This window comes from Anabas testudineus, chromosome 11 (assembly GCF_900324465.2).
Source record: "Anabas testudineus chromosome 11, fAnaTes1.2, whole genome shotgun sequence".
NCBI classification, from domain to species: domain Eukaryota; kingdom Metazoa; phylum Chordata; class Actinopteri; order Anabantiformes; family Anabantidae; genus Anabas; species Anabas testudineus.
The window spans coordinates 11,411,273-11,425,117 of record NC_046620.1 but is presented as its reverse complement, the minus strand read 5'-3'; the positions used below and the strand labels follow the sequence as shown (position 1 = coordinate 11,425,117).

The following is a 13,845-nucleotide window of genomic DNA, read 5'->3' as shown; positions in this document are numbered from 1 at the left end:
GATATTCGCAGTACTGTAATATACAGTGGAAAGTATTAAAGTACAATTACTCTAGTACGTTACTGTACTGAAGTACAGTTTTGATGTAGACTAACATGTCAGTTTTATTAGGTTAGGTTATTTAAAGAAATGATGTGGAGGAATAATTAAGTGTTCTCTACCTATATACTTGCTCATTTATTGGTGTGTTTTTTTTTTCTAAAAGACAAAATTACCCTGTGGTATTAACCAACCTATTCATTTTACATTAGTAAATACATTTGAAAACCACCACTGGTTTAGTTTTAGCAGGTTTATGTCAAAGAAATGAACACACAAAGTTTGACTCCTTTACATTGTGTCAGTTTTAATGAAACGTGAACAGCAGTGTAGAGGAATGCGGTTCCACTTTGATTTAATGCAAATTTACAATGCAAACAGACCTACAAAGCCCAAAACGTACTTTATCTATACACATCAAACCACTAGAGATTTCTATATACACTTACACGTTAGTTAGATACAAACACAAGAGTTTAAAAAAAAGGTCTTAACAGGGCTGCCACACACGGTCTCTCTCCAAAACAGGAACCCCTGTACAGTGTGCATCATCAGCACATGCAAACGGGTCATGCAAGAGGTAAAAAATCCAAACAGAAGATACAGCACAAAAATTCTTCATGTTAAAGAGATAATTCAAGTTGTGTGTTTGTGTGCAGGACTATGTTTGGCTTATAGTGCATATTTGATTCCTTCTGCCTGTTTTCACTTTGTTGAACAAATGTAGAAGCAACATGTTCCTCATATCGGTTCTTAATCATGAGAATAGGTTCCTCAATCACGAGGTCAACAAGTCAAAAGAAATTTCAGTCTGAGTTTGTTTTCCTAAATGCCAACTTGTAGCTTAATAAATACAGTAGATCCATTATAAATACGATCACCTTCAATTCCAGAGTCTATCTGCTTCATAGTAGTCATGAAACTTTGATCAGCTTAGTATAAAGTGGTCAGACATTGCAGTACTTAAATATACTTCACATTAGTCGTAAAGAGGATAAAAAATAAATACAACACTACATTGTCACTTCACTGTAATGACAACAGGAGAGGGTACTGTTAAAGAAAGTAAAGAATAAATGAGGATGTTAAGCAAAACCTCAGCTTTGGAATCATACAAATTATTTCAGATATTCTGTAAGAATATATAGTTATAGTAATATAAATGTTAATTTATGTTTGTCATATACATCCAGCTGATCTTCATTCTTATGCCATTAAAGGATTTCAGTTACTGTGTTACTAACGTTTCACCAAAAGGCAACACATCCATCCATCCGTATGAATCACTCCAGCATGCCTTTCAGAGGCAGGGGGATATTGGCATCATATACAGAAATACACTTATCTATTTACAGCTGTGACAAGCAAGCTAGAGGTATTCCTCTGGTAGCTCTAAAGAATCATTACACATCTTTCGTTGTGTTTCCAATGTTGCCATGCAGAGTTACACCAGCGGTTCAAAAAAGGAGAGACAGGGAAAATAGACAGATAAAAGAAGGGGGTTATTTGTAGCACTGTACTCTTCTCTTCAGGCAAAGCTGGTTTGCATCAATATTAAGCATTACAGGTACACTCCCTGCTCCTTTTCTGTTTAATCTCTGCAGCAAGGCTAGGCTGCGTGCCAAGTACCCACAGGATAACGTGTTTTTTACTGTATGTAGCCATCTGTGTTAGTACAAGCAGAGGATAGTTAGAGCAAGCAGAGTGGTCAAAACTGAGGAAATGATGTATCACTATGTTCTGTTATTACTAGCAGGTCTTGTAGATAATCGTGTCCCCCTAAGCTGCATTTCATGACAGGCTGCATCGGCTCAGCAGCTTTACTACCTGTTTAAAAAACAGAACCGAGTGTGTGTTTGGAGAGGAAACAAAAGAGTATCATGGGAAAAAAGTGAAGAAAGAGTTGACAGAGTTAGAAAAAAGGATCATGTTAGCAACATTTTGCAATAGAGGGAGGCATTCTCTAGCTCCCTGCTGCTCTCCCTAAGTTGCTGCCTCATTCACGGGAACGTCCCACAATAGCCAGGATGTAGAGGAAGATGTTGATGATGTCAGTGTAAAGGTTGAGGGCAGCAAAAATGTACTCCTCTGGACTCAGGGCCAGTTTCTTGTTGCCCAGGAGAAGCTGGGTGTCAACAGCCAAAAACTACAGAAAACAAATAACGATGGCATGAGATATTTCAAAAGGTTTATGCACAATCATATCGATATATATTAACAATACAATAATAAACACATAATACACAATCAATATGTCACAAGTATTTTTCCTTTAAGCAGCTGAAAGTTGTACATTAACCACTGTTCACATTCATATGTGTAATGTGAATGAGATATGTACATCCAGTCTTATTTTTACTTATTTTACATAATATAGTCACACGTGTTAGACCATGTATTTACATGGCTACACAGTCTGACATTTGAGTAATGGCAACATTTTACTGCTCATCAAAGTAGCTTCCTCAGTCTGATTAGGTTGGTGAGGAAATCTGAAATGTATCTTTCGTAGTTTAGGTTCTCTCTTGAGAGCCAGCCCACCGTAACCTTTCAGATGCTATCAGCCAACCTCCATATAAGCTCACCTGAATGTCAGAGAATCTTCATTGACAAATGACTACACAGCGACACTCTTGACATGACCATCCACCAAAATATCATATTAATAAATCACCAGCACCACTGAGCAGCCAACTTTACAAAATCTTTCCTTACGTTATAAACCTTATCTCACAGTTTCCTCAAGTAAGACGCTATCATCAATGCAGTCGGTGCCACACTGGACAGGGTTTCTAACAACATCCTTTCAGGCTTTCTCTGCTAATACTCGACTGGACACACCACTTATCTTTTCAATCCAGTATGTCCACATGTGTGTGTGTGTAGGCACAATTGTTCTCCTGGGCTTCCTGAGTTGCTCTTTAAAAAAAATGAATCTTATCACACGTTGTCCTCCTACAGTGAAATCATCTCTCTCTTCTGTTGCCTGAAAGCACTTTTTTCAACCTCTATATAATAAAATATTCATATTTGGGGTTTCCTGATAGCCAGACATAGATACATCAACAAAATCGGAAGCCATTGTTGAAAGCTGATGTTTGTAATATAACAAGGTGATTTAGATATACTAGGAGCTAAATTCAACTTACTACCAAAAATATGTCATTAGCTTTCCCTATAACACGTTATGATCCCCACCACATATGTAATAGTCCCCAAAATCAGATGAGTGGCTAGATGATTCAGCTGAACAAAGCTTTTACATTTATACTGAACTTACTAAACTGAAATTACAGAATTTAACTGGAGGTGGAGGTGAAAATAATTATGACTTTCTAAGATGCAGATGACTGCGTGCCACACAAATATCAAGTTACCCAGCTGGCGAATTCAGCTCCAGTTAAACCTTTGATGAAATGAACTGCCCTCACACAAGTAATAACATCAGTGGTCATTTTTGCAGTGCTACCTTTGATGTCAAAGGTAGCACCAACATAATGGACATAAATGAAAGATTTTTTTTAAAGGGTATTATATGCGAGTGGGAAACTCACGCAGGTGAACAGCAGGGCTCCCAGTGAGGCATACACGATGTGCAGGATCTTGTGGCGGATAAAGATGCAGAGGATGGAGAAGAGTAGCAGCACAATCAGGCACACAAACAGCACACCCCGACAGGAAGTAAAGTCATACTTGCTCTGTTGTGGGAAAAAACAAAACAGACTTGTGTTTGCATATGTGTGCAGACATTTGAATGCATCTTTTTAACTGCCTTGTTATGTCTGCTGACCTGTAGTGAGAAGAGCACAACAGTGAAACAGACCACTGCAGTGATGCCCACAGCTATGATGACTGTCTCTGTGTCGTAGAAGCTGGCAATCATACCCACCATGTAGGAGAGGGACAGGGTCAAGATGGACTGCAAAATACACAAAGAAGGTTTGAGAGATTTACGAGGTCTAAAGTGATATGAATTGTGCAGATTTCCAGAATGACAGTAAGCAGCATTTAGGTGTTTACAGGGCATAACCCCTATTTTTTTTTATTATTATTTGGCGTTAGGCAAGCTCTTACCAGTGCCACCAAATTCCAGGGGTGTTTGCGGCGGAAGTCTCCACAGCAGCTGAGGACAATCAGAGACACAAAGAAGACTGCATAGGACACATAGTATGTCCATGGATTACGTCGCACAAAGTACTTAGCATCATCAACAAAGGTGAAGACGGCAACAAAGGAGAAAGTGATCAACAGCTGCACCGTGAGAACCATGAAGACCTGGTAAGCAAAGAGAAACATTTTTTAGCCAAATTTGTATTTAGGAGGCATTTCATTCATTTGTGTGAATTACATTACATGCTATGTAATACATGCTTTTTTCACAGACCATTTAATGTGTCTGACATAGGTAAAAGACCCACTTTTCTGATGAAGGCTTGTCGGATGGTCTTGTCTTCAAAACCAGAGCCGGTGAACTCCTCATTGTCATAGTAAGATGGAGGTCCATCTACATGGTAAGAAGGGCTGGCCGGAGGTCCTGGAGAACAATAATAACAAGCCAACAATTATGGTTTGAAAATACAAAAAATGTGTTTAATGTGGAAATTTAACCGCATGGAAAACTGAGAGAAGTTTATGGAAACAAGTGCAAAGGTTACGAGGAAGTAAGAAATGAGCACAACTTTAGCAGAGCATATTTTTTTGTACCAAGTAACCAAATGGAGCACGAAAAGAGTGAGCTGAGGTACAGCTGCATTATCTGGACATGTTAAACTTTATTGCTTATGTGACACATTCAGGGGTACAACAATAACAATAACAAAGAATATAGTGACTTAAAAAGGAAAAGTCTATTATAAATGAAGATCTCAAATCTTTAACTACTAACCAGTGTGGTCTCCAGGAAAGCCTGGCTGTACAGGTCCTTGTTGATAAGGACCCTGAGGGTAAGGCCCCTGTGGGTAGGGCATCTGAGGGTAGGGGCCAGGGACAAAACCTGGGCCTGGCTGGGGGAAGCCTGGTTGCCCGTAACCCGCTGCTGGTGGGTATGGTCCTCCTGGGGCCTGGCTGTAGTTAGGAGGGGGCATGGCGAAACCTGGCTGAGGGGGTCCATAGATGTTAGTATGGAGGGGGTTGGTCTCACCCATAACAGGGTATCCACTTTTGTCCTGGGACATGGTGTGGGGGAAGACTCACTGCAGCAAGAACAACCTAAAAAAAAGTACAAGAACAAATATAATATAATAAGTACACAAACATTTAACACTTAGCATGATATTTTCTACTTATGTGGATTTAATTTAATGTTTTTATTGCATCACAAAAGTTCCAGAAGGAAACTGAGAAAAAGTAATGACACTAAAACATTTAGGCCAAACTGGCAAAGGCACAAACGCTACATCTGTCTGATTAAAAAAGTGACCGGCAATTAAACAATGTGATACATAATGAATGTAATCAGTATATACTTCCCAACAAAGTTCTCACAGCTTCTCACAGCTTCTCTACAGTGATGTGAAAGCACAAGTGGTGTGTTTCCAATCCAGATCTGTAGTCCCCTAGTCTGCAGTTGGTCTTTTCTCTGAATAGCAACTGTCCCTTATACTATTAATATTAATACAGACACATGGAAATTGAAGTTGGGATGGAAGTTGGATGTCTTTAACTTGTCTGCATTCATGGAGCCTAACATCAGTGAGCCTGGATAATAGCCATCATAAAGCCCGGTACTCACTCTGCGTTCATATGAAAGAAGTAGAGTTATTGATCGTGGAGTGTCTAACATAACATGAGATAAAATGGAGATAGCTGCGGGGAAATTTGGTCATTAGGGAAATAAAATTGGACATTTAAGGAGTAATCGCATAACTAGAATTAAACACAACATCGTAGAAACTGAAGAAAATAACACTGTTATTTAAAGAGGGCACAAATTGATGTAGGAATTAATATATTTTTAAGTACATTTGGTGTTGTATTCTTGATTTTGAGACTTATGATGAACAAACTATTATAAAGATCTGATACACACTAGAAGATACAAAGTAATGTAAGGCTGTTTTTGCTGCTAAAGCAAAGAGTATATGAGAGACAGTGAGAAAGAGAGTTAATGAGTTTACACTCCTCCACAACGCTGTGGTATTTTCCCGGAAAGCTGTGATGAGCAGCAGGTGAGCTAATGAAGGAAAACAGGCTACTATAAACACCATATAAGACACTTGCGCCACCCTGCTCGGAGAACAGAGGAGGATCATTTGACTACTACTGCTGACTATCCATATCCAGTCATAACTAAAAAAAAACACACTTCTCTGAAAATGAAGTCAAATCTTCAGATTTATCAGGAAGTGAGTAAAATGGCAGTGACCACGGTTCCTAGAAAGAGTTGATTATACACAATGTTTATACAAAACAGAATATATATGTAATATATAATATACACTATCCATCAAAAAAGTCACTACCTGGATTTAACTAAGCAAATAGGTAAGAGCCTCCCACTGGATAATTACTGCATGGATGATTATTTTTCAGCTGACAACAAGTTGTGTAAACCTAACTGATGCAGTGAGTACCTTCTCATTTCTTAAACAACCATGTCTGAACACACATCCTGTGGTCGTGGAAAATATGTTAATCCGTTTCAGAAGGGTCAAATTAAGCAAAGAAAACATCTAAGGAGATGATGAGCTTGTGGGGGCAGTGCTATGATCTGGGGTTGCTGCAGTTGGTCAGGTCTAGGTACAGCAACATTATGAGGTCAGCTGACTACCTGAATATACTGAATGACCAGGTTATTCGTTCAATAGATTTTTTTCTTCCCTGATGTCATGGGCATATTCCAAGATGACAATGTCAGGATTCATTGGACTCAAATTGTAAAAGAGGGAGCATGACACATCATTTTCACACATGGATTGGTCACCACAGTCCAGACCTTAACCCATTGAGAATCTTTGGGATGTGCTGGAGAAGAATTTGCATAGTGCCCCAACTCTCCCATAATGAATACAAGATCTTGGTGAAAAATTATTGCTATTAAACTGTGTACGGGAAAAAATTTTGTGACATTGCAAAAGCCTATCCATTGATGCCACTGTGAATGCGTGCCGTAATCAAAGATAAAGGTGGTCCAACAAAATATTAGATATCAATCAATCAAAAGTAAAAGAAACGCCATGAAAAAAAACTGTACTGGGAATTAAGGCTTGTTATAAATGAACCTGACATTGGAAACTACATAAGTGATTACAGGATACATTCACACACTGGCTGTATGGGTTATCCAGTAGAAAACATAAAGCCAAGTTGGATGGTATGAGACAAATGAGTTGATAGCAAACACTGTCTACACCAGTGCTGACAGCGTAGCCATGGATGCGGGTGGTGCCTTGGTAACCAAATATATTGTTAATCTGCTTTGCTTCAAGAAGAAGCCATAATGGCCGCTACTGCAGCATCTCTCCTCCTTGCCAGGGCCCTGAACAACCCTGATCAACAGGTTTCAGTGTCAGTGTCATTTACGCCATCTATAATGCTAATGAGGCAGCTGCACACATGACACAGAAAACAAATCTCTCTGCAAGTAAGGAGGGATTTACAAGGTATTTGTGCTTTCAAATGTGCTCGGATGGTTTCATCTAAAGGCCTCCAGTCCTCAGAGGAAACTTCTGCTGGGAAGGAAGGGAGCCAACAGACCATTCCCCTAATTGCTGACTTCACAAAAAAAAAAAAGAAAGAGAGAGAGAGAGCTGGAGTGGAGCAGGCTGACTTCTCAGTGGTGCATAGGCCTGTGCTATTTAATCTACCACTAACATAGAATCACAAGTAAGCACACTATGCCCTTGTGGTGCTTTTACACATACATCATGATCAATTTTAAAAACACACAAAAGAACAAAAGTATCCAATCAGCGGCAGATGTTCCCTAAAAATTTCTAGAATATCATTCCATCATCTGGGAAATATACCCCATTATATATAATATAATATAGTAAAAAGGATCCACACATTCATTTCAAACAGATCGAATGTAATCCTCTTTTTTTTTTAAGTATTTATTAGGAAGACTTCAATTTACACAGAATTCAGTGTCTAGAGTCCCCACTTTTACTAAAAACCATGAGTAGGCTACTTACTTTACCAGCTTCCAGTTCAATCTGGAATTCACTTCGAAGTCCCGCATTCAGTTTTTAAGGCACTACAGATTCCCAGTATATTTGTAACATGCCATGTTTAAAGACTCGGACTTTGAATAGTGTCACTCTGTATGTTGGTGCTGTGTCTACATGACTTATTTGTATTCAAACCTTTTGATGTTATGTCTCTTTTTTGTATTTCTTTTTTTTTATAGCAAAGCCCATGGAGTTTCTCTGTGATGAAATGTGTTCTATAAATACAAATCGCCTTGCCTTGCCTACTTTCAGGCCACACTGAATTAACACTGAGTGTTATGCAACACCGCTCTATTTCGCACTGGCAAACACATCCAGACTCCAGCATGTGTCGTCATGATCCCCGTCTGTCAATCACTAGGACAGTGCAGTGAGAGACTGCAGACAAACATGGTGAGTGCTGTTTCTGCTTCATACTGACAGTTCCCATTAAGATCATAACAGATTACAATCATGATCACAGGAGCTAAATCCCTCCCTGCTTTTCCAGACAATAATAGTTACGTAAGCGCAGCATACAGTTCACTCAATACAGCACTTTTGCTGAAGTAGTTAAAAATCCATCTGTCAGTAAACTGTTTGCTCTGTAGTCAATACTGGGTTGTCTAAATAGATCACTCATTTCATCTGATGCAACAAGAGAGAAAAGAGAGTTTTTCAAGCAAGATACTCAACGTGTGTGTGTGCGTTTCCTTAACATCAACATGAAAACTCATTTTGTTTCTCAGTGAGTAAACTTTCCTTATGTACTCATTTCCTTATAAAATGTTATTTAATAAGTAGATGAGAAATAAGAATATTATAAACTTTAATAATGACAATAAGACAGTCAGCAAAAAAAAAATTCTTGTTATAACAAATTGACATTACCACCATTAATACTATTGCTATTACGAACGGTAATAGAGATTTTTCACTCACCACATTCACTGTGGTAGCAGTATACTCGTACCCGTACTATGCTAACTTACCCAAAGAGCAGCCATCTGTCACAAGGCAAAGTGTCTGCAGGTTCAGCAGACTGCTGCTGACATGGCGTGTCATGGTGACAGTATTTTTGCCAGACTGCTGCATGGGCTGGCAGGTAAAGGACATTGTGATGCACTGACTTCTTTACGCAAATGGTTAAGATTCAGCTGGTTTTGTGGTTGGTGCGGTGGATGTAAAAACAGCCATGTGAAACTTCCCGCAGATTACAAAACTGTGTTCCCTTTTACCACAGAGCAAGTCATTCATCATGTGACTATGAAAAAGCATTTTATTACTGATGATCACTTAGTGAAATCCTGGATGTTGTTCTGTTTCTAGAATGAAATATTTCTTTATATCTCTATATGAATTTATTTTATTTCATATCAAAGATCACAGTTTCTCAGTTTTATTTTAACATGCTGACTTGTTGTTGTTTAGGCCACAATACTTTGTGTCACTGTGTTTCCTGGTGTTGCTCGTAGCATGGCACATAGCACGTTGTATATGTATCTGTTCAGGTATTCTGCTAGCTTCAATGTGTTAAAGTGGCTCCCAACAATTCCCCCAAACAACACCTTTTCCTGTAATTGTCAAACATCAGAAGGTGTTGTCTGCTTGTTTCACACAACACAATACTTGACAGCTTTACAAACCCGGAGGTGTAAACGAATAAACCAGGCAGTCAACAGACCTTAACTAATCATGTGACACACACAGTCAAGGCATGTGACACCCTCCCTGTCCAGTGTCTGTGTAATGCATTTAATAATTATTATTTTCATTATATTATCATTATGTTGTGGTTCATCATTTGGTCACTAGCGTGTGATAAATCTAGTTTTCCTGAAGACTAAAGTGATGTTGAACATGAGGAAAGACCATCACTATTCACTGCCAACAGAATAGTGAATTCAGAAATTTGAGAAGTGAAACTAGACTCTAAACTCTAAATTAGCCTGTGCTACACTGTTACGTATTACGTAGCAGCAAATTCATTCACTTCAATTTGCAGAAAAGAAGACATTTCTAGAATACCAACACGGTAAAATCATCAACATAGCATAACCCAAAATAACACAGTGTCAGGAGAATGGGACAGTAATGTCAGAAATGTGCAAACTGTGTGAAGTTACAACAGCCAGGTTAGTACAGACAGTCTTCTCCTCTCATATTTTGACAACAGATTTATTTTTCCACGTGTCTTAGGACTCTGATACATGTAGGTATAAACACCCAAAAAAGTAGATGATTTCCTAAAATTCTAAGCTCTGATAAATGTTTAAAAATCTCTGGTTTTCTCTGGTTTTGCCAAAAGAAAAGAAATGCAGTGTTTAAAAAGACAGGGGGTTAAGGCACTTCTGTGAAGGACATGAATTGTTGTTACACTCTCTGACAGCCACTCATCTCGAGTGCATGGGTCAGTTCAACGACCACAACCGTTTCACTTCTGTAGACGAGAAGTGCTGAAACTGAAAACAGTCATTACAGTTTTAGAGTGAAGAGTCAATTTGAGGCACTATTTGTTCAGCTTTACAAGCATTACGTGGGAGATTTCAAATCCTCTTAGGAGAGTTGCCCCGACGCTGTGGATAAAGACAGTGCTACTATCCCTGGGTTGTGTTGATCGCTATCGCTAGGGGAATTAGGTTAAAGGGAGGGATTCAGTGGGCTAGCCAGGGAGCGACGTTAACACAATTAAGCAAGCAAAATACCTCTTCAAACCCATATTCAACATGCTATGTGCATGCCTGAGCAACACCAGGAAACAGAGTGACAAAAGGAACAATCACACAAAGCAATGTGGCCTCAACAGAAACTGTGGCATTTCATAAATAATTACTTAGTAAAAATAAAACCAAAACCCCAGGCACTTTAAAGAGTAACTCCTAAAGCTAATTTCTAGAAACAATCCAGGACCTAACTGAGTGATCATTAGTAATAAAACACACTTTCACAGTCACATGATGAGTGACTGTGTGGTAAAAGGCAACACAGTTTTATAACCTGTGGGATGTTTCACACCCACTGCATCAACTCCATCCAGAACCAGCTGAATCTCAACCAATTTTTTTAAAAGCAATCAATGCATCACAATGTCCTTTATCTGCCAGCCCATGCAGCAGTCTGGCAAAATACTGTCACCGTGACACGCCGTGTCAGCAGCAGTTCTGGCTCTGTCAAACCTGCAGACACCTCGCCTTGTGACAGATGGCTGCACTTTGGGTATGTTAGGATAACACAGGAATATACTGCTGTCACAGTGAACAAAATCTCTATTACCCTTCATAGTAGGTCTGATGCTTATGATAAAACTGAATAGATAACATTAGTTATAATAATGTCACATTGTTATAACTAACATTTTGTGTAATTTCCTGTATTGAAATAAAGGTCTATAATAAGTAAAACATAAGTACATAGGTAGAACATTGGAGTTTATGTTGTAATTGCTGTTACAAAAAATCATATTGCTGTAAGAACCAAACTTCTTCTTTGGTATCAACCACAATCCAACAAAGCATCACTTATTTATTAGTATTTTTGAACTGAAATAAACTAATCACTCCTCACAGTAAGAAGTTGGCCTTTTTGAAGAGATGGTTTTGACAAGTTAGCTTAGATTTACTGTTCTGGTTCTGGTAAAGGCTTAGTGATGGGATTCAGTAATCCCAGACTTAGTTCAAGTGTGTGTCATGGCAAGATGGTCACACAACTATAGAAACACCAACTAACCCAATTTATTTACTGTTTTTAGTTTTACTGTAAACCTCAAGATGAATGAAAATATTTTATTATTAATAGTGAAATCTAACAGGGAAGTCGACACAGTGCAGGCAGACTGTAAATGGAAAACCTCAACTGATAACACTGTCAACCTGTAAAAACAATTAATGGAAAGGTTGTAAAGACAATATGAGATCTAGACTAAATGTATAGTTCAAAGGTCTGTCTTGGCTAATGTGTCACTTCTTGTATTGACATCTGTAGACAGTTTTGACATACGACACATGATTTTGAAAGAATATGTGGAAATATCAGTTTTGCCTATGTCCTATTTTATTTATCCAAAAAACAGGCAGTTCTGTCTGGTTATTTTATTAATATTCAGGTAACAATGATGTAAAAAAACAGAGAGGAACACTGGTAGTCTAATGATTACTGAACATGCCACTTAACCGTAATGAATTATGTCCCTGGTTCAAGTCTGGCTAGGGACCTTTGTTGCATGTCACGCCCTCTCTCAATTTGAGAAAAGCAGCAAATTCTCATACTAAAGAAGATGGAATTAGGCATTTTTGGTAGTGAATTACTTAAAAAATTAAACATGACTATCAAAATTGTTGCCACTTAACTAATCTATGCTATATACACAGAATCAGCCCAAATATAGTGCCATGAAATGACACCATATAATAGAGCAATTCATATACTGTGTATTGGCCACTTTTATCTCTGCAGTAGTTAAGTAAAAGGCCAAATTACCTATCTTCTGGATCATGATTACATCCAGAAATATTACTTAAATGGCCAAATCTCTGACGGTGGATTGAAAAACTAGTAATGCTGGCATAATTTTTTATCGTTAGTAATTTCAGCATAAGGCCTTCTGTATGATGTCCAATGATACACTGTCTCCATTAGCCAAAATTGTACTTTGCACTTTCGATATGTTGCAAGTCACTATACATTACATAAAGGAAGATTATATCATCACTTAAATGATTTGAATGTAGCTGTAATCGTGGTTCAGCAGACAGACACACAATAAGACGACAGATTGATCCTAAAAGCTATGAAAATACGCGTATTTAGACGTTCTGCGCGTATGCAAACCAAAACAGAAACATGAATCCCACATAAACAGAGATCCTCGTTTTCACGGTGCACCTGCAGCGGGCGCACCTTCATGTAGGCCTCGCCAGCGCAGATAAATGCGACACTGCAATCATCTGTTACACTCCACTCACAAATATTAACCCCCGAGGCACCAAGTCCACGGCTACAGATGGATACGGGTGAACGGGTAGTGAATATGCGACAGATCTCCATCAGGGCTGGGGGAGCTGCTTCACCATGATGGATCCGCTCCATGGGTTGTTTTTTTTTTAAGGACGGTGACCACACGCCGCGCCCCCACGGCTTCAGGCTTGAGCAGTCAGCTCCTTTTAAAGCCAAATTATTTCTTCTTTGCGCCGTTTTAAATCTACATAAATGCACATTAGCTAACGCGCATCTGTTTTTTTTTATTTACCTTCAGTCTAGTGTCACGGGGCGAAAGGCAGGATGCTGACCGTTGCTAACCGAGCGGTGTTCGTTAGCCTCACAACCTCCACCACCAGCACCACCACAATGTTTACTGAAACCCTAACCCTAACCCTAACGTCAAACATATTCTCACCGAACAAAAAACCTTACCTTTATTGTGTTTATATGCGAGCAGCTGCCGACAGGCACCGTCAGTACTCCTCCTCCCGGTCTGGACTGAACAACTGGGTCGAGAGCCGCTGACGACGCCGCACGACGTGACGACGTGATGACGTGTCGTGTGGGAATCTCTGGTTGTTACACTAAATGACACAATTTCTCAGCTGCTGTGACGCAGTGTTTTCCATAACGTCGCTACGGGTCGTGTGACAAAAAAGAAAAAGGTGCGGTTTAAGGT

General features: G+C 39.1%; 1 protein-coding gene across 1 annotated transcript; it reads right to left on the bottom strand.

Annotated features, from left to right (window-relative positions):
* Nucleotides 1-320: 320 nt before the first annotated feature.
* On the bottom strand, nt 321-13,734 carry grinaa (glutamate receptor, ionotropic, N-methyl D-aspartate-associated protein 1a (glutamate binding)). The gene is made up of 7 exons (XM_026348373.2): nt 13,599-13,734; nt 4,925-5,247; nt 4,458-4,573; nt 4,114-4,314; nt 3,830-3,958; nt 3,594-3,737; nt 321-2,185 (listed from the first exon to the last, which is right to left on the bottom strand). Exons 2-7 carry the CDS (start codon nt 5,211-5,213, stop codon nt 2,036-2,038), a joined length of 1,029 nt encoding a protein of 342 aa, XP_026204158.1. The 5' UTR covers nt 5,214-5,247; nt 13,599-13,734; the 3' UTR covers nt 321-2,035.
* Between the last annotated feature and the right edge of the window lie 111 nt (nt 13,735-13,845).

Excerpts from the sequence above, each read along its gene's own strand:
- grinaa (XM_026348373.2), bottom strand. The coding sequence starts at position 5,213 with ATGTCCCAGGACAAAAGTGGATACCCTGTTATGGGTGAGACCAACCCC. Across the intron at positions 4,574-4,924 it reads CTTTCCTGGAGACCACACTG|GACCTCCGGCCAGCCCTTCT; the intron begins GTTAGTAGTTAA and ends ATTGTTCTCCAG. Across the intron at positions 3,959-4,113 it reads CCTGGAATTTGGTGGCACTG|TCCATCTTGACCCTGTCCCT; the intron begins GTAAGAGCTTGC and ends TGTATTTTGCAG.